Here is a 20,686-nt window from a genome sequence, read left to right as displayed (position 1 = left end):
GGCTGCTCCGGATCTGAGGGGACTCCTGACAAAAGCCCCCGGGACGGAGGCTCCCACACTCGGTGGGCCCATTCCCCCTTCCAATTTCAACCTACACTCCCAAGCACGGTTGTCTCTTCCACCGGTAATAAGGCCGGGGGCCTTGCGAGGAAAGTAAGTTTAGCAATCAAACCGTGTGCTAATGCCAGGCTTGGGAAGGAGTTAAATCCCAGGGAAAGGGGCCAGAATTCAGGAAGAAAGTGGTTTTCTGCACATCAAAAGGCTTTCAATGCAGCGCCTGCCTACAACCCTGGCCAGCAAGCTCAGTCAGTGCAGCCCAGCAGCAAAAAAGCTTTTTACATCTGCGGATGCATTTGGCAATCCAAGATGCTGTCATGGGCACCACCACAAAATGACTGCCATGAGTCGCATGCCTAATGACAGGCATTTGTGGAAACTGAAGACAGCAGCTGCTGGAAGCTCTGGAGTGCTTTGGAGCAAACAGCTGCTGGGAAGAACATGTGGCTTCTGTGTTGATTTGTTTAAAGCAGAGACTTAAGACTAACAAAACAGAATTTTATTAAAATTAGAAAAAAATATAAAGAATAAATAGAGCCACTGTATGCTTTACACATAGTAAAGTATTTGATTTCTGGACTTTACCACCTCTGTTTAGAATTGGGTAAAAGGAAAGTTTGTCATATTTTAATGTTTCCTCATATCAAAAAGAAAAAAGAAACTCCACTCATGTAGTAATCTAGCACATCAGGAAGGGAGCCACAGAAAACCTTTCTTCCTGATATGCTACCTTTCTTCTTGCAGGGATATATGAGGTTTTGGAGTTACTGCTGTTCATATAAGCAGGGGATGGGGCTCAGTATGCACCGAACAGTCCTTTCATGGTAACCAGAGCCCCACTTGGGGTCAATCAGTGAAGGAGACTAGAAGGAAGGTCCGAAGAACCGCTGAATCAGTGCAAAGATCAGTGCAATTGCTAAGGTCTCCAGAAAAGGTAAGAACATGAGAAGACCAAAGCAGGGCCCAGCTATTGCAGCTTTCTGCTCACAGGGTGCCCAACCAGACACCTGCCAGGGGTCTGCAGGTATGACAGGAATGCAGCTGCACCTTCAAGTTCACCTGCTGGCAGCGTACGGAGCCCTAGGGACTCTGATGCTCAAGGTGACACTCTCCCAGCCAGTATCCAGTGAGGGCCTTTCCAGCCGTGAATTTGCCTAATCCAGTTCATGGTCCATCACCACGCCTTGTGGCACTGAACGGCAAGCTTGGCAGGATGCCTTCCTTTTATAAATCCAACCAACCGCAAAGATCGTCCAAACTTATCAGCACGTCGCCATGCAGTAGCTCAATGGAAGGCCTTTTGGGAGGGACCTCTCTTGGTGGTGACCCCTCCCATGGGCAGAAAACTGGGCATCTTTCAAATGCCTCCTGAAAACCACAAGTGCACCCGAGTTTCCCTGGCCCGTCATCAAATTAGCCGCACTGCTCCATTTGAATCTTCCTGTCCTGCCCCGTCGCACAATCACTGTCCTATTTCTGATCACCCTTAAAATTATGCTTCCCATGTGATTTTGATATTTCTGTGAAAGCTGCACAGGCATGTTTCTTAACATTTAGCAGTACAGAAAGAGCAGAAATAAGTAAATCAATAAAGCATTTAACCGCGCGTCTGTCCTGCATCTCCGACCATGCAGCTTCATGGAGTAAAGGTCAATTTTGGGATGTTTATTATTGAGGAGTTGCAGCCCAGCGTGGTCGAAGGGTGCTGGGCCGAGGAAACCTGGGGAATCCGACGTGCCGGCAGGGGCTCCTTTCACACAGATCCCCTTCCGGGACAGACGGAAGCTCCCATCTCTGCTTGGGTTAAGGCTGGTTAATGACCTTCCAGCTCCGGACGGTATGTCCGCCCACAAACCCTCCCTGTTCTTCAAGAAGTGCTTTGTCCTCAGATCGAGTGTTTGGAATACTTTCCCACTGGATCTGTGCATGGCCCCTTCTTTGCAGGCCTGTAGGAGGATTTTAAACATTTATTCATGGCAGCCTGTATTTGATGCGTTTGCATGCACTTTGCTTGCCTGCTTCTCATACGAGTATCGTGTTTGCTACTAGCGAATAGATTGGGTTTTGCTCCAGTCTGTCAGCCAGGAACGGAGATGGCGTAGCAGGCGTCAAACACACCGGCACAATGACGTTAATTAAAATTAATCAATGCATTTTAAAAGCTCTATAAACCCAAGGTGCACACCGCTGGGTCCCCTCAGTATACAAACTAAGTTTCAAGTGTCTAAGGTTTCAAAGTCTTGACACTTCCATCTTTTATTTTTAGCAATTTTGATGATCTCTGTATTGAATGCTGTTCATTGTTTTCAGGATTTGATCACTGGGTAACTTTGGGCCAGTCACATAGTCTCAAGCTAACCTACCTCACAGGGTTGTCGTGGTGAGAATAAAGTGGAGAAAAGGCGAATCTTGCTAGCTGCCTTGAGTTCCCTGCAAGAGAAAGAAAGGCGGAGTATAAAGGTAATGTAATGATAATATATATTCTTTATATTCTTTTCAGCGCCAGGTGAAAACCTTTTTATTTGCCCACCATTTTAAGAATTAGGAATTTTTAATCTGGTTTAACTATCTACAGTCGCATTTTGATTTTGTTTTTGATCTTGATTCAGTTATGACTTTGTTTTCATTGGTGGTATGTTATTGTTGTTTTTATGTATATTCTTACTCATTGTTAATTGTTGTTTCTGATTATGGATTGTTCATTTTGATTTCTGTAAACCGTCCTGAGACACTTTGCATATAGGATGGGGTATACATATTTTAAATAAATAAGACGAATACAAAGAGAATGTTGTAAGTTGCTTTTGTGGGTGGGTTTAAAATGCAGGATACAAATCTATGCGATAAAGAAACGCACAGGCACGACCTTGCAGCTGCTTCCCCAAGTCGTGCATAAAGCTGCTTGGGTCCCAGTCCAGCGAGTGAACAGTGCAAGTACTCCAAAACCCACTCCTCCGAGGCACTTCTGTCCCCACTGAACTGCATGGGGAAGGCCCACAAGACTTCCTCCTTCAGTTTCTACCCTTCCCAAGCAGGGCCCCTGGTATCACACCCCCATGGAGGGAGGGCAAGAGGGAATTACATCTGCAGGTCTCACGAGCTGCCATTCTTGACCGGAATGTCTGCTTAATAGCAGAAGTATTTCTACGTTTTGAGCTGGCAGCCATTGTGGCGGGGACGTGTCTGGGATGTGGTTTGTAGTTTTGTCCTACAAACATGAGATGGCCCCCCGAGCGGGCACCGCAGCGTGCCTTTGTCCTGCCCCGAATAACGCTTTGGCAAGTGCGGTCCGTGTTTGGGGTGGTCCTTGAAACACTGAGGTCCGCAGCCACCAGGGCCCCCGGAAGTCCCATTTTATTCAAGCTGAGAGTCCCCATCCCTGTGGTTTATACACGGGCACGATCCACCCGGTTGCCTTCCCATTTAATCATTATGCTTGTGCAGTTGTGCTCCTCGCAAGCCTTCTTACATCTCCTAGAAGGCTTGGAGCGGAGCATGCGAGGTCCCACCCAGAAGGCCCAAGGCACAGTTCGCACACCCTGGCGCCTGATGTGCCACCGCACGCTCGGCGTCCCATCGGGTGTGGGACACTGCAGGCTTGCCAGGTTTGCGCTGCATTGGCGCTACAGCCGGCCAGTTTCCAGCCAACTGCAAAGATGTTCTAAAGAGATAAGCTATCTAAGTGCAACCACACAGCCAGGTCTGTGTGAAAAACACAGCTGTGTTTACATGGCTAGAAATCTCGTTAGACAACAGCCATGGCTGGAAGGAGCGGGGGGGGGGAGCACCCATCCCCTCCAGCCTGCCCCCAACGGCACCGCCCACACAACTGCCCCAAGAATGGTCAATGCACGGCGTGCCAGCGGGCACGTGGCCCAGGCAGCGCGCAGGTGCAGAAGAAGGGGAGTTCCACAGCATCAAAAGGCCTGCAGAACAGATGGTTCAAGCGACAAAGGCAGCTGCAGGTACGGTGCCTGGGTATCCCACGCTGCAGAGAAAAGTCCTCTATTTGAAGGGCCGTCAGGAGAGCAGCTCAGCCCTGCTTTAAAGAGAGACAGCTCTGACCGGAAGGAAGGCCGGAAGCTTTGAAGCTTCCCATCAGCAGCAAGCAGCGAGACGGACATCTTGAAATGTCAGTGGTTCTTTCCCAACATACAGCTTTACGTATAAATCAGCCCATGCACTTTTTATGGGCATCTGTGCCCTCTTCTCGCGGCCCGTTTCTTCTTCCTTTAGGCACGGCATAAGCACCCACCCTGGCTACAATCAAGGGGAGGAGCCATCAGGCCAGACAGCGCGTTTCCTGCCCGTTGCTGGGGTTGCCACCAGGAAAGGAAAAAGGCAGAGAAATCCACATGCGAGCAGTGCGAGAAAAGCAAGAGGAAAGGACTTTGGTTTCCCTTTGAAGCTGGAGAGCGGCAGCCCTCTTCAGTTTCTGCCAGGCCTTCTTCCCTGCTTCCTTCCCAGGTGGACAACTGCCAGGGAGGGAACCGCTGCGCTCGCCGGAGGCCTGAATGGAGGCAAGCCAGGGGCCTCTGCAACTAGGCCATGGAGGCATGTGGCCGAAGGAGGCAGGCTCCCCCCAGCTGTAAAAGCACCCCAAGAAGCACCAAAACACGCGGCGACTTTCAACAGCCCTTGGTAAGTTAAATTTGGCTGCCACTTTGAGTTTCCTCAGTCAGAATGTTATTTGGTTTGGAAATAACAGAGTGGAAGATGACTTTGGGAGTTGCAGACGAGCTGGTGCAGGCAACTCCCTCAGCGATGCTCTTGCCTCCAACGTACTCCTTGGGTGGGTTTCTGTGCATACCGGACACTCTTCCAGAGGTCAGAAGCAGCCTGCAGACAGTTGCTCTCCTCTGAAAGAACTGGATCCTGCCCTGAAGTTAGGAGGGGAACCAGCGGCTGGTTTCCCACTTCACTACCGGAGACAATTTCCCCCAGTTGCTTCGTTAAATGGGCAGGCCCGGCCTTAGCCATATGTGACAGGGCAAGAAAATGCATATTATGCAAATCAGGTGCAAATCGCAGCCCAACCCAAAATGCTCTATCCTACCCGGCTGGTGTGGATGGTCAGGATGTGAGAAAGGGATTTCGAATCCCACCTGTTCACAGCTTGGCAGGTGTGGGAGAAATAACGCACCGTGAAAGATGCAGCGTATCCAAAGTGGGATCTTTTCTGATAACAGCCCTGGGAGAATGAACGAACGTGCCGAGAACAGAATGCCTCTGGGGTTGTTCGCTTTCTATCCATATTAAAGGGGGGGTGATTTCCCTGCCATTTCTGAGGCACCCCCTTTTTCCACAAGCAAAGGTCTAAAACTACTGTAGCAGAACCAAAAGGCTTGTTACAGCTACTCAAGATTTTGGAACAGTTCTCTTATGTTCATTTCAGATAAGCCCCTGGTGCCGCTGCATTCCTGTGGTGAGCGGGAGGAAGGCAAAATGCAAAAAATGCCAACATGTTTTAGCCTAAAGGTCTTCATGCCAGTAACTAGGCCTTTCAGTCCTTCAAAATGGAGATATCAGGGTGGGGGGACTGCCAAAAAGCCAGGGAACAATCCATTTTGGTAAAGAAGAGGCATGACTTTTGCAGATCTCTGGGGAGGACTGCACTGGGATCCCCAGAGGATTGGGTTTAATCCTGGACCATGGTCTGAAGATGCATGAGGCAGCCCCAGCACTGAAGCTAAGCAAGTTCAGGCCTGGTCAGGTAGTGGAGGGGAACCCAGTGGGAACCACATGCGGCCACCTTGTGTTCCCCAGCAAAATAAAAGTGGGACATAAATAAAATATGGGCTCTGGGCTGAGATTCTTGAGGAGGATGGTGGCTTTCAGAAAAAATGCTCCTCTTCTCCATAACCTTTTGAAGATGGATTGATCCAGCATGCGTGGTCTATGACTGAGAGAGGGCTTCCATGGGCGAAGAGAGCGAGTAGGCTAGAGAATCCCTTTATTGAGCAGTCTCCTTGCACATAGAAAGCTAGCACATCAGGTTCTGTATGAGCCTCTTCTTCCATGTATGCTATTTTTCTACGTGCAGGGAGCTTCAGGAGGGGAAGCAGTTCCCCCATCCACACACACATGGGCAACCTGAAATCATAATATGCAAGAAAATGTCTACCCCACTGGGCAAACCAATTCTGTTCCTCGTCAGTAGGCCATGCGATACCACCTTTCAAATCCCTGCTCTGGCTCCACGTCTGGCACAAGTTCCTAGTCCATACCATCAAAACCTTTATAGGTTTCCCCTCCATGCCCAGAGCCTTGTTTCCTCCAACTCTGCTCTTTTCACAAGCATTCACATGGACACCCTCCTTTCGCCCTCTACCCGCCTGTCCCCCAAGTAGCTTGTTCCCTCCGCACCTCCATCTTTAGGTTGAGAATACAACCTGGAGGGCCAGCCAGATCTCATGTGGTACCAAGGAGAGCGGCCTTTTTGCCTCCTGCGACAACCCTGTGGGGTGGGTTAAGCTGAGGGAGTATGTGGCCAGCCCAAAGGCACCCCGTGGGTTCCGTGGCCAGACAGGAAGTCCAACTTGCCTCTCTGGTCCCGGCACATGCCCTTGCGAGCGCTCCGGGCAGAAAAGGCCATTCAGCGTTGGGCTTCCTGCAGCTGCCATTCCTTCCTTCCCTGCTCAGCTCCGCTCCCACGCCGGCTTTCTCTGAACAGGAATCAGGAGGCAAAGGGCAGAAATGATGGAGGAGGCAACGACAGCGCTAACGGCCTCCTCCTCCTCGCTTTGTTGCGTCCATGCTCTAGCCCAAGCGCTGATCACCAAGGAATGCGATTAAGGCTGAAATCCTGGGCCACTTTCTTAGCACACTTATCCCCATGGGGCTTAGCTGTAAAAGGACCTGCAAGGAGGATTATGATCAACTCAGCCATCCGCACAGAAGAAGGGGCCCTGATGCAGGCCTGGGCGGGGGGCACACCTTGTGCCCCCTTTTCTTCCCTCCTAGCATGTGTGGATAAGCCTTTCCACAGGGTTCTGACAACCCAGGGTTGCATATGGCCTGAGAAGGGGTTGTCACCGAACTGTCGGTTCTGGCTGAAAGGTGGATTATTGTGTGGGCACAACCCAGCCAATATAACAAACCACGGTGAGGATTGCGGTTAAAAGATGGTGGTTGTTAGAGCAGCTGGTTCAGACAATCCAAGTCGTTACAGCCCATGCACAACCCTTGAGTGGGGGTTATGGCTGAACCCAGCCACAGAGTTCAGGAAAACCAGTGCCACCCTGGAAATAAGTTTCATTGGAGAATGCCTTAAGAGCGGACAGGGGTGCCACCTGACGCGGCCTGATGGGGGGGATTGCCCCTGCCCCCGTTGCCAGCGCCAGAAGGGGCGAACAACGCGGAAGCGAAGCGTGCCCCCTTGCGCACAGTGCCGTGCTTGGCGCTGCACAAAATCCAGCGCGGCCCCAGGGCGAGAGCCGCTGCCGGGAGTGCCGCTGGCGAGCCACAGGCGGGCAAGCCTGGCCGCGCACGCAGGAGTGGGGCTTGCCGGGCGCCCCGACGCGTTACCTTTTGCGCGCTCCTCTGCGCGGCGGCGCGGTCGCTCCGGGAGACGCGGCTGCTCCTGCTGCAGGAGGCTCTGTGCCCGCGGCGCTTCTCGGCTCCCGGCCGGGCTCGGATGGTCGCCGGCACCGGCTCGCTCGGCTTAAGAGACGTGCCGCGCGGGCGGGGCGGGCGGGGCGGGGCGCGGGGGCGCGCCGAGTGGGCGCTTCTCCGGGACGATGCGGAGGAAGGGGGGCGCGTCCGGCCGGCCCCGTGGCGCCCGCCGTGGCGCCCGCCCTTCCACCGACGGCCCCGGTGCGTGACCGGCGCGCCCTTGGGCAGCCCGCGCTTCCCGGGAATTGCGCGCAGACGCGGCCTCGGCGAGCACGTCTGAGCCCGTTCGAGAAGCAGCGGCTCCCAGCTGGCCGAAAATGTCGGGAATCGGCCTTTGCTGGGACTGGGGTCCCGAGGGAAGGCCGGGGAGCACGTCTGCAGGAGGAAAAAAATCCCCGAAGTTGCTGATGCTGATGCCACTAAAGTCTCTGTATGTTGCCGGAGAGGCCCGCCGCTCTCAAAACGTGCCTGTTTGTAAGAGGGGTGCAGGGTCAAGAAGAGGAAGGCGTTTGATTTCTTTTTAAAAAAAATATTTTCTTAACATTTGTATATAGAAGATATATACATAGAATAAAAGCATAGAAGAAAATGTAGAATAAAAGAAAAACTAATATAAGCAGAACAGAAGAAGAGGAAGGCATTTGATTTCAGAGAAAAACCTCCGGGAGAAAGATTTCAGAGGGTCGCCAAAAGTTGGAGACAACTTGAAGGCACTGACCTCAACGGCATGTGTTGCTGTTCTAGGTTTGTTTCTTGGCTTTTCTGCAAGGAACTCAGAGTGGAGTATCCAGTTCTTGGTACCTGCATCTGCACTGTATCCTCACAACAACCTTGTGAGGTAGGTCAAGCTAATAAGGTGACTTGGTTGCCATCACCCAGGATGTGGAGAAAGTTATTAGACTGCAAGAAAACACACAGGGGTTTCATTATACTTAGCAGCATATAAATACTACAAAGAAAGATGCGAAAAGAATCTTCCCGCTTCATAACAAACTTCTCCAGCCCACTGGAGTCACATTGAGGTTTTTGACGACCCTTCATGGTTCCCTCCCTGACAGCTTTGATCCTCTCAGTGCTGTTGTCGCCATCTTTTCCTCCTCTTCATCACGGCTGCTGCTCTCTTGCTTGGTAAACAAAGAGCCACCAAGGAACAAAGCCAGGGCAACTTGTTTGGGATATTAGATTTATATCCCGCTTTCTTGCAGCAAACTCAAAGCGGCTTACATGATTCTCCTCCTGCCCTCCATCTTATCCCCACAACAACAACCCTGTGAGGGAGGTCAGGCTAAGAGTCTGTGACTGGCCATAAGTCACCCAGCGGGGACTAGAACCCGGATCACCTGAGTCCCAGTCCCATGTTCTTAACCACTGCCCTGCACTGGCTCTGGACTCAGATTATGGGTATCTGACTGAGCACGTGGCTCAAAGCTCATGCAGAAGTTGAAAGCGTATCCAAGGTTGCGATGAGGAGTCTGTCCTTTGCTCTGACTGACCAGATGGCATCTACTGGCCCGAGGATTTTGCCTAATGGCTTAAAAAAATCCTTACTCTGTTGCTGGTCTTTCCTTGGGATGCATCCCAAGAGGGTTAAGTTTTGAATGTGTTTTATAGTTCTGCATTTTCTGAATCCGTTTGCTGCAAACCACCCCCAGAGTCCCAGTCCAGCTCTCTTAACCACGATGCCACTCTGGCTTGCTCTTACAACTCCTCCAGCACAGTCTAAGAAGCAGGCTAACAAGCAGGTGGCAGTGGTGAGCAGAAGGCACAATTCCAGGGTCTCTTTGAGTTGGGCCCTGCTAGGTGGGAGCCACCTACATGCCAAGCCCGGCACCAGTCCTTCCCTCTCCCAGTAAAATCCATGGGCAGTAGACTGGGACAGAGAAAATAACATACATCTTCACCCAGCAGGCACAATCCCCTTGAAATGGTCATTCCTGTAAGAGGGGAAGATAATAACCATTGTCTTTGATAGCTTTTGGAATAGTGGATGAGACTCATTTGTGGGTAGAGTGATTAAAGTTTGAAAAGCCCCGGGGAAGGGCCGGCCTGATAGCATCACAATGCAAGCCAGTCTTTGGATGGAAATAAGCAGAGAATTTGGTTATCTTGGCTCTGTTTCAGTGGTTCTGTGACTGCACAATGAAGATGGATTGATGACAAGACCGGGGCAAAGTACACAAAACGTATTCTTAACAGGCACCCCTCAAGTGCGGCCAAACATCTGGTTGCCAGAGCCAGTGACTTCCACATCTTGGCCCTCGCTAATTCCCACAAATAAAGGGAAGCGGAAGGGATATCACTGGCCTAAATCTTGGATTAATTAGATCATAAACTGTACTCTGTATCAACCAACCGGAGGTTTGTAAATATTTCTTCTCTGAAAGAACCACTTTCACAGAAACAAAGACAGAAATCAAGCACTTCTCTTGACTGATGGATTGAATTAGAAGTCACACACTCCATCTGTGATTTTGAAACCCAAACATGGATTAACGGGAAATTAACGGATTATTCTTTTAATACCTGGAAATATTTGTTGTTTGTGAAACTGTAAATTGCTCTTACAATTTCCGTAAATTTTTTTGAGGTCATCTGGATAGCAGATAGCAAAAGGAGAATGAAAAAGCCAAATTATTAACTGTCTTCAGGGAACACCAATGAAATGTCCATTGCCAAAGAGCAGGTCACATTGCCGGAGGAAGCAGCACACTCAGGAAAGGTGGAAAACTGCGCAGTGAGGGTAATTTGTGAAACACTGGGGACCGATGCGTGCCCTGGGGGGGTATTCCATGGGCCCTGGAGGCAGAGTTTACAGCAAATTCCTCCCTTCTGGAGTGGGAGATGCTGTTAGGACCTTGGGTGGACGTACGCTGCTGAAGTTCCACCTTCTACTTCCAATTGCCTTGAGAAGGACCAAGGCTGGAACAGCAACCTTGGTAGAGATTTGTCAAAGGTAGAGACGGTCCCTCATTCCACCCTTCGTTTTTAACTCTCACGTTAGCGTGCAAATGCCCGATTTGGATTGGGCTGGCTGCCCACAGCTAGCAAAGGGTTAAACCTGAAACTGGCAGGGTGCAGTGGTTAAACTCAGGAGAGGCAGATTCTAGCTCCGCAGCTCGAGCTCACCGGGTGAGCTTACTTTCAGCCAATCATTAACTCTTGGCCCAATCTACCTCACAAGGCTGTTGTAAGGGTAACATGGAGAGTAGGATTATGTGAACCATCTTCAGTCCATTGCAGGACAAAGGGAAGATATAAATATAATAAATGCATAATTAAATAGAGCAGCAATGATTCTGATTGTGCCTGTAGTGTGTGGGAATGGACACATTAATTCCCACCCACCTCCCGTGCTAGAATCTTGATCCGCGTGGGCCCCTGTGCCTACTTTAAAGTAAAAATGACTGTGCAAGAGCGTAGCAGCTGGATGTGGAATGCATCCTTTGGCCCACGGAATTAAAGAATTCTGGGCCCAGAAATTCATGCTGAGCTCAGAACTCAGCAGCGTTTACAGTCTGTCCACTCTAACCCAGTGACGCTTTGCTGTCCATTTCCTTGCTGGAGAAAGAACATCCTTTTACACGAGAGGTTTTCTTCCAGGAGTTTGCTTTCTGCCTTTTTATATGACCCACACAAAGTGGAAGTCAGATATTTCACAAGACTTGCCTAGGAAGGCATGGCGCCATCCAGAAAAATACTGCATTATCCTCTCTCTAAAACAAAGGCTGCCAAAATGGCCGGAAAACATGGGAGAAGCCCCGAGAAGTCGGGGATGTTGTGCAAAGGACCTGCACACTTCCAAGACATGCCTTGTGCAGAGAAAAGTTGTGTATAGCGCAGGTCCTTGTGTAATCTGGCTATCTTACACTGCCACCTTATGGTTGTGTAATAGAACAGCATGACAAATACAGGTATCCTTGGAGCGGAGGACGGCTGTGAATCAGCTGAACTGTGTCACCCAAAGAATCCAGAAGCGCTGTATGTATTTCCAGATTTTACCCAGAGATCATCTTTGTCTGTAATGGTTCCAACAGGTGCATCATTTTGGAATCAGGCTGGGGGGTGGATGGGGAGAACTGTTGTGCATTGTTGCAGAAGCAACACACTGTGTTGCTGGCAGAAGCGACTGTTGTGTGTTGTGGCAGTTCACAACCCCATGAAGTGGTTCCCCACTTAGAAGAGAAGTGGAGTTGGAAGAGGCCTGCAAGACCACGGAGCCCAACCTGTGGTCACCCATCCAGCTGCAGGCCCTGGCCTTTGCTAAGCTGCTAAGCCTAAGCTAAAGTGACTCAACTTGCTAGCTCAAAGTACACCTATGCAGGGTTCAGAAGCAGACAAATCTCCATGCATGCTGGATTAGGACAAAGGAAAGGAGGGATTGGTATCCAGTAAGGAGCCCTGAATCAGTCTTCCCTATTTGGGGCCCTCCAGACATGCCTAGTGTTGCAAAATTTAGGCTTAAATTTTAGGCTTAAATTGAAGAAAGTAGGGAAAAACACTAGGCCACTCAGGTATGACTTAAATCGTATCCCTGATGAATATACAGTAGAGGGGACAAATAGATTCAACGAATTAGATCTGATAGACAGAGTGCCTGGAGAACTATGGACGGAGGTTCGCAACATCGTACAAGAGGCAGCAACTAAAGCCATCCCAAAGAAAAAGAAATGCAAGAAAGCAAAATGGCTGTCTGAGGAAGCTTTACTAATAGCTGAGGAAAGAAGGGAAGCGAAAGGCAAGGGAGAAAGAGAAAGATACACCCAACTGAATGCAGAATTCCGGAGAATAGCTAGAAGAGATAAGAATGCCTTCTTAAATGAACAGTGTAAAGAAATAGAAGAAAACAATAGAATAGGGAGGGCCAGAGATCTCTTCAAGAAAATTGGAGATACGAAGGGAACATTTCATGCAAAGATGGGCATGATAAAGGACCAAAATGGCAGGGACCTAACAGAGGCAGAAGAGATTAAGAAGAGGTGGCAAGATTACACAGAAGAACTATAGAAGAAAGAGCTTAACGTCCCTGATAACCACGATGGGGTGGTCACTGACCTCGAGCCGGACATCCTGGAATGTGAAGTCAAATGGGCCTTAGGAAGTCTGAGCAACAACAAAGCTAGTGGAGGTGACAGTATTCCAGCTCAGCTATTCAAAATCTTAAGAGATGATGCAGTAAAAGTGCTACACTCAATATGCCAGCAAATTTGGAAAACTCAACAGTGGCCACAGGATTGGAAAAGATCAGTTTACATTTGGATCCCAAAGAAGGGCAATGCCAAATAATGTTCAAACTACCGCACCGTTGCACTCATTTCACATGCTAACAAAGTTATGCTCAAAATCCTACAAGCTAGGCTCCAGCAGGATGTGGACCGAGAGCTACCAGAAGTACAGCAGGATTTCGAAGAGGGAGAAGAACTAGAGATCAAATTGCCAACATATGCTGGATCATGGAGAAAGCTAGGGAGTTCCAGAAAAACATCTACTTCTGCTTCATTGATTATGCTAAAGTCTTTGATTGTGTGGATCACAACAAATTGTGGCAAGTTCTTAAAGAGATGGGAGTACCAGACCATCTTATTTGTCTCTTGAGAAACATATATGCAGGTCAAGAAGCAACAGTGAGAACTGGACACGGAACCACTGATTGGTTCAAAATTGAGAAAGGAGTTCGGCAGGGCTGTATACTGTCACCCTGCCTATTTAACTTATATGCAGAGCACATCATGAGAAAGGCGGGGCTGGATGAATCACCAGTCAGAATTAAGATTGCTGAGAGAAATATCAACAACCTCAGATATGCTGATGAGACCACTCTCATGGCAGAAAGTGAAGAGGAACTAAAGAGCCTCTTGTTGTGGGTGAAGGGGGAGAGCACAAAAGTTGGCTTGAAACTCAACATTAAGAAAACTAAGATCATGGTATCCAGTCCTCTCACTTCCTGGCAAATAGATGGGGAAGAAATGGAGGTAGTGACAGATTTTATTTTCCTGGGCTTCAAGATCACCGCAGACGGGGACTGCAGCCAAGAAATTAAAAGCCGCTTGCTCCTGGGGAGAAAAGCTATGGCAAACCTAGACAGCATACTAAAAAGCAGAGACATCACCCTGCCGATAAAAGTGCATATAGTCAAGGCAATGGTTTTCTCAGTTGCAATGTATGGCTGTGAAAGCTGGACCATAAGGAAGGCTGAGCGCCAAAGGATTGAGGCCTTTGAATTGTGGTGCTGGAGGAGACTCCTGCAAGTCCCTTGGACCGCAAGACGATCAAACCAGTCAGTCCTAGAGGAGATCAACCCTGACTGCTCTTTAGCAGGCCAGATCCTGAAGATGAAACTCAAATACTTTGGCCACCTAATGAGAAGGAAGGACTCCCTGGAGAAGAGCCTAATGCTGGGAACAATAGATGGCAAAAGAAGAAGGGGACGACAGAGGATGAGGTGGCTAGATGGAGTCACTGAAGCAGTTGGTGTGAGCTTCAGTGGACTCTGGGAGATGGTAGGGGACAGGAAGGCCTGGAGAAATTTTGTCCATGGGGCCGCGATGGGTCGGGCATGACTTCGTGATTAACAACAACAACAAGAAGACATGCCTAGATAGAAGATGCAGTAGAAACAGCAGGTCCTGAGTTTTGGATGAGGGAATTCCGGATAAGGGAATTGCCCTGTCTCATTCATGGAATTTTACAGTGGGGTGGTGAGGGCGAGCTGCTACAAACTGGTGGAAGTCATTTGGAAATGCAGGGACTTGTCACCCCAATCCCCATAACCTGCAAGGAGATTCCAGGAATGCAAGGAGCTGTGTCGGGTTGTGTGTGTGTGTGTGTGCATGCCCCCACAAACACAGCATAATACTCAATGTACTTTAATTGCACAATAAACAGATTATTAGTATCCTAGAAGACGCTGGCAAAGAAGCAACTTAACTGCAGTGAGTCGTTCGAGACTGGGCCTCTCCCTTCCAAACACTTTCCATTAGCTCACGACCATATTTCATGCTTGGTAAAGTCCAGGAAAGGGGCTTGCAGCAGCGTGGAGAGCACCGTGCCCGTCCCACTTGCCTCGTCGTGGCACTCGGGCACTGGTGGGGCGTCACCCGTGATGGCCGGGACGAGTTTTGCCACGCTTGCCCAACAGCTCCTTCCTGGCACCCGCAGTGGGTCAGTCACCTTTCTTTGGACAAGCTGGCAATGCACAGAAACGCTTAGAGCAAGCCGTGGGTTACCAGGGTGCTCCCAGACGAGCCACCCTGTAGGCAAGGGGCCGGCTTGCCATCCACAGTGGAGTGTCATGTCCGTAACCTCGTACCAGCCGGCTTTGCCTGATCTCAGGCAGAACAGGCCACGGTGGCCTCCTTTCCCTCGGTGTCCAGGGAAGTCCACCCACTGAGGGAGGGGCCCCAGGAGGGTGCGTTGCCCTCAAAAACCTGGAACAGGCACTGAATGCCCAGCAACAATACCTGGAAAAAGCAATAACAGCAACACACACTTCTGTCCTCCTTCCCACCCAGCGCTCGGCTCAGGGTGCCAACAATGTTTTCTCTTCTGTGCCAAGTTAAACCCTTTCTTCTTGTGCGGGCTTTGAAACATGGATTGTTTAGAATGCAGTGTTTGTTTCTAATTAAATTTAAGTCATGCTCAATTACGTTTTGTGGGGTTTGCTGGTGGAGGCATTGCTCCCGTCTGCTCCTTAGCGCACAGTTGCATGGTTTTATGCTGACCACTGTCTGTCGGTGAAGTTGTGTGTGCCCTGAGGAATCTTCAGGATGCAGGTGATTATCCATTCCAGCACTAGTAAGAGGGTCAGACAGGGCTTCCAGGTGGTTCTCCATCCCAGCACTGATGGGACACAGGTGAGATGCAGCGACAACGCCTCACCTGCCTTCAGACCATGCCATGGCCCAGAGAGTCACCGTCCCCTCCCAGTCCAGTTGGCTTAGGGGAGACTTATGGAAACAATATCTGGGAAAATTAGTACTGGCAGCATCACATGAATGGTAGGAAGTCAAGGCAAGGAAACAGACTCTGGCCCCCTTTTGCTGCTCCAGACAATGCATGGCACAAGAGCAGGCAATGCGTTTCCCCAGTGGGCATGCGCTGTGCATTGGCAAGCCTTCTGGTAGGCATTCCTTGTTGCATAACAGGTTAAGTGGTGCTGACCCTGAACCGAACCGCCTCCGCAATGAAGGCTGGAGACAATTGCTGGTTTTAAAGGGAGCTGACCTGGAGTTAAAGGAGACTTTGCTTGCTTCCCAGGCTCCACACCCAAACACTTGTTTGTCCCACTGTGCAAAGCTGCAGAATCCGTATACCAGGGTCTAAAGTAATGGTTTGTGTCATTCTGTTTGCTGCAGGTTTTAGCTTAGAATCTTAGCTTTAAAACCGCATTATTTTCTCCTCAGTGCAAATGTGGTTACAGATCTCCAACAGCTAGACTTAGGGTGCAATTTTAGGCATGTTTGGACAGAAAAAGTCACACAATTTCTTTTCTGTCTAAACATAAAGGGGATTACGTCCTTTTGTTTACTGCAGAGAAGTGGCATGTAGGTGCTTTATCCTTTCTTTGCCAAGCTTTTCCCCACTGCAAAGTTCTCACCTTGCAGGATTCCAGATGCCCTTTTCTAAAGGTAAATCCAGAACTCTGCAAGTAGCAACAGGAAAACCCATGGAAAATCCAAGGGTGGGAAAGGGTTAAGCACACTTGCCCCTGCTGTTATAATCTCCATGCAAAAATGCCATGTCCTGCAACTACTTTTCTTTACTAAAATGGGTTGCCTGGACTTGATCACACACATTTGTGAAGTTTTCTCCTACTGATGTGGTGCTGGGAAAGAGGAGCGAGCCAACTGAGAGCCAGTGTGGCGTAGTGGTTAAGAGCATGGGACTGGGACTCAGGGGATCCGGGTTCGAGTCCCCGCTCAGCCATGGAGCCCGCTGGGTGGCTTTGGGCCAGTCACAGACTCTCAGCCAAACCTACCTCACAGGGTGGTTGTTGTGGGGATGAGATGGAGGAGGAGATGTAAGCTGCCTTGAGCCCTTTGTCGGAAAAAGGCAGGATATAAATCGAAAAATAAATAAAATAAATAAATAAACGGGAGGGCTGGTGAACGGCTAAGACAGGGAGGGGCCGGGTCACTCAGAAGGGGGGTTCTTGAAGTAGTGTAGCTACGATTTGGGGTCAATGAGCTCCTCTGTGCAGGCTCAGAGACTCTTTCTGTGCTGGTTGAAGTTTGCTAGATGAGCACTGGAGAATAAGAGCTTCTGCCAAAGAAGAGTCTGTTGTTTTGAGAGGGGGAATGGGGACACCTGGGTCCTGACAATCCTCACTTGGAGGGTATGAAATTCTGGAGGAGCAAGGGGGAAACTGCGACGTAGAACTTCCAGACATTGAAAAAGCATAAAGCATCTCAGGAAAAGCCTCACCGAAAAGACAAGGCAGTTGGTTTAAGCCACATCTGGGCTTTCAACAGCCGCATTAGGTGAAAGGTGCTGATGAATGAATCGCTCATCTAAGGAAAGAGGGGCTTGTCCTCAGGAAAAAGCTGGAATTCCCTGGGATGAAAAAGTCACCCATTAGCTTATGCCCAGAGGAAATCCTGGTGAATCTCCAAAGTCAACATGTTTTGCATGTGTGCCACTCCGAAGTCTTGCCCACGTCAAGCTCAAGCCTTATCACAACATTGCAAAAGGAGTCAGAATGCAAAACTTTCGGAAAGAAGCATGATATGGCCAGACTTTATTTATTGGCCAGACTGGGCAGTCTGATAGGGGCTAACTGGGAGCGTGACCAGCCATTGCTTTCATTAAGAAGGATGTCTATGGGATGACCAGAAAGTTGCTGACGTACCAAGATGGTACTAGATAACGGCAACAATTCTTTTTCCTCTAGAGACGCCTCAGTGACTTTTCAGAATCCATATGAAAATGCCAAAGTACAAATAACAGAAACATATAAATAGAGGAAATGTTATCCAGTGACAGAAGTTCTAAGTTCACTGGAGATTTGGTGCAGAAAAGAACTGGCAGCAAATGGATAAGGTAAATATGTGACGTTCCCAAGAAACTCTGAATAATTTGGAAAAGGAGCGGAGGCAACAGAAATCTCACATCAGAACATGTGTCATTTTACAACTATTCAACATATATGCAGCCAAACCCTGATATTGTCTGCAAAGACGGGGAAGCTTGTCCTGTCACCATTTTTGTAGAATGGACTTCCCAGAAAGGCTCACTTGGCACCTTCAGTGCGGTCTTTTCACTGCCAGGGGAAGCCCTTATTCTCCCAGGCTTTTTATCTTGCAATTTGTGTCATTTAAAATATCCTGGAGGGCTGTTCCTCATGGCTGCCCATTCATTCATTCATTCATTACATTCATATCCTACTTTTTCCTTTCAATGAACTCAAATTGGCTTACACCATTCTCCTCCTCCTGCCCTCCATCTTATCCCCACAACAACAACCCTGTGAGGGAGGTCAGGCTAAGAGTCTGTGACTGGCCATAAGTTACCCAGCGGGGACTAGAACCCGGATCACCAGAGTCCCAGTCCCATGTTCTTAACCACGGCCCCGCACTGGCTCTGGACTCAAATTATGGGTATCTGACTGAGCACGTGGCTCAAAGCTCATGCAGAAGTTGAAAGCGTATCCAAGGTTGCGATGAGGAGTCTGTCCTTTGCTCTGACTGACCAGATGGCATCTACTGGCCCGAGGATTTTGCCTAATGGCTTAAAAAAATCCTTACTCTGTTGCTGGTCTTTCCTTGGGATGCATCCCAAGAGGGTTAAGTTTTGAATTGTGTTTTATAGTTCTGCATTTTCTGAATCCATTTGCTGCAAACTACTCAAATTGCTTTGGTTCTTGGGTGGTATAGACATATGATAAAATAAATGCCTAGTTATTGAATGACCAAGAAATCATCACATCAAAGAGAGGGAAGAGACCTCAGAAAGGAGTTCCTATATACTGTAGAAAGATAGGTTCCTGATCCTACCGAATCTTGGAAGCCAAGTGGGGTCTGAATGGATTGGTGTTTGGATGGGAGACTTAAGAGGTTGGACCTGACAGCTTCTCCCACTGCATGATTCTGTGTCAGGCCTCAAAAGTCCTCGAGTCCAGTGTCATGCCAGTGCAGGAGATCCTTGCAGGATGGTCACCTGCTCTCGGCTTGAAAATACCCACCAAGGAGAATCCATGGCCATTTAAAACATCCCTGCTTGTGTCATTTTTAGCAAAGCATTCATGTTCCTCCTTGTGAACACACCTCCTACACTCTTTAGGAAACCTTGAAGGAGCTTCTGAATCCGAACCAGTGTTGGAGGGAAGGCTGCTGAAATCTCCCCCCTCCTTTTTTTGTTTTGTGTTTTTGTTTAGTCGCAAAGTCGCGCCCAGCCCATTGCGACCCCATGGACTGTGTTCCTCCAGGCTCTCCTGCCCTCCTCCTTTCCTCGGACACACCAACCACCCCAGTGACCCCATCCGGCCACCTCATCCTCTGCTGGCATCATCCGTTGAGGGAAGAGGGGGAAGTCTTCAGCAAGCTGGTGCAACAGACCTGTTTCCCTACACAGAACCTTGCTGGGATATCAATTTATGATTGTTCTTTATGGGTGCGAAAGCTGGATGGTGGAAACTGGAAGAAAGGAAAGAAAGTGATGCATTCGAAATGGGGTGGTGCAGGAAAGCTTTGCAGATACCCTGGACTGGCAGAAAGAGGAATACGTAGACTCTCGAACAAATCAAGCCAGACATTTCTCTGGAAGCAGAAATGATGAAACTGAAACTGACGTGCATCATGAGAAGGCAAGATTTTCTGGGGAAGACGCTCATGCTAGGGAAATGCAAAGGGATAAGACGAAAAGGAGCACCAAAGGTGAGGTGGGCTGGCTTCACAAAGGAAGCCGCAGCCTCGAATTCAGAAAAGTGGAGTGGGGCGCTGAGGACCAGACATGTCGGAGGTTTAGGGTTGCCAAAAGCTGGAGATGTCCTAATGGCAGATGGGAACAGCGAACTGTTAATCGTATTTAAAAATATCTCTAAGTGGTTTATAAGAGCATGAGATACATGAAATACAACTAAAACAAATCGTTGTGAAAATGTTTTATAACATCTCCATAAAGGCATTACACACAGCTAATTACAAAGAGGCTGGACAGAGGGTTCGCTGGGGGAAAGCGGGACAAGGAAATGGGCCTTGGCCTGGCACTTCATAACTGCTTTGAGGAACACTAGAATATTATTTTATTATTCTAGCATTTTACTAATGTGACTAAAGCTACTTAATTGCATTCCAAATATTAGGATCTCTATATTTAGGAGAATTTATTTATTTATTTATTTATTTATTAAAAGCTTTTGTATGCCATCCTATTATACAAGGTCTCAGGGCAGCTTACAATATTTAAAAAGACAATTAAAACAACAATTTCAATAAATAATAAAACAGAACAAAACAATAAATCACAAAACAAACAGAGCGGCTAAACTTAAAAGCTATTAAAGTTTAGAATACTGTTTAAATAAAAAGGTTTTGGCCTGGCACCGAAAAGAGTATAAACTTGGCGCCAGGCGTACCTCTCTGGGGAGGACATTCCAGCGTCTGGGCGCCACAGCAGAGAAGGCCCTGCTCTGCGTTGATGACCTTTTCACCTCTCTGAGAGAGGGTTCCCGGAGCAGGGCTTCTCCCATAGATCTTAAGGGGCGTGAGGGCATATAAGGAAGAGGCGCTCCTTCAGGAATCCTGGTCCCAAGCCGTTCAGGCTTTATCTGTTAAAACCAGCACCTTGAATTGGGCCCGGACTTCAACAGGGAGCCAGTGGAGCTGGTATTTATTTATTTATTAAAACATTTCTATGCCGCCCCTTGCCGAAGCCTCGGGGCAGCTCACAACATACAATAAAATGCACAATAAATTAAAACAATAACAATTAAAATATATATATTAGAATAAAATAAGCCGCCCTGGCCAAATAAAATTTCCATGGTATTAACATTTAAAATGCTGCTTAAATAAAAAGGTCT

At 48.7% G+C, this 20,686-nt stretch overlaps 2 protein-coding genes across 4 annotated transcripts in view; one reads left to right on the top strand and one right to left on the bottom strand.

Moving 5' to 3' along the window:
• PLAT (plasminogen activator, tissue type) overlaps positions 1 to 7,681 on the bottom strand; it is a 26,593-nt gene extending 18,912 nt beyond the window's left edge. The window contains exons 1-2 of the mRNA XM_044437466.1: positions 7,585 to 7,681; positions 2,421 to 2,487 (exon numbers count right to left, since the gene is read on the bottom strand). The gene's annotated coding sequence lies outside the window, so the exon portion shown is untranslated. The remainder of the gene's footprint in view (positions 1 to 2,420; positions 2,488 to 7,584) is intronic.
• The window catches only part of LOC123027080, a 21,329-nt gene continuing 4,503 nt past the window's right edge, over positions 3,861 to 20,686 (top strand). The window contains exons 1-3 of one of the 3 annotated variants that reach the window (XM_044437468.1): positions 3,861 to 4,022; positions 4,294 to 4,698; positions 8,416 to 8,509. In XM_044437468.1, coding sequence (XP_044293403.1) covers positions 3,898 to 4,022; positions 4,294 to 4,698; positions 8,416 to 8,509 — 624 coding nt within the window. In that variant the 5' untranslated portion in view covers positions 3,861 to 3,897. Of the gene's footprint in view, positions 4,190 to 4,293; positions 4,699 to 8,415; positions 8,510 to 20,686 lie in introns of all 3 variants that reach the window. The other 2 variants (XM_044437467.1, XR_006415445.1) reach the window with 2 other exon arrangements.

This window comes from Varanus komodoensis, unplaced genomic scaffold, assembly GCF_004798865.1.
Source record: "Varanus komodoensis strain SLA01 unplaced genomic scaffold, ASM479886v1 scaffold30, whole genome shotgun sequence".
Classification (NCBI taxonomy): Eukaryota; Metazoa; Chordata; class Lepidosauria; order Squamata; family Varanidae; genus Varanus; species Varanus komodoensis.
The sequence above is the reverse complement of the archived record's forward strand: the minus strand, read 5'-3'. Positions and strand labels throughout refer to the sequence as shown.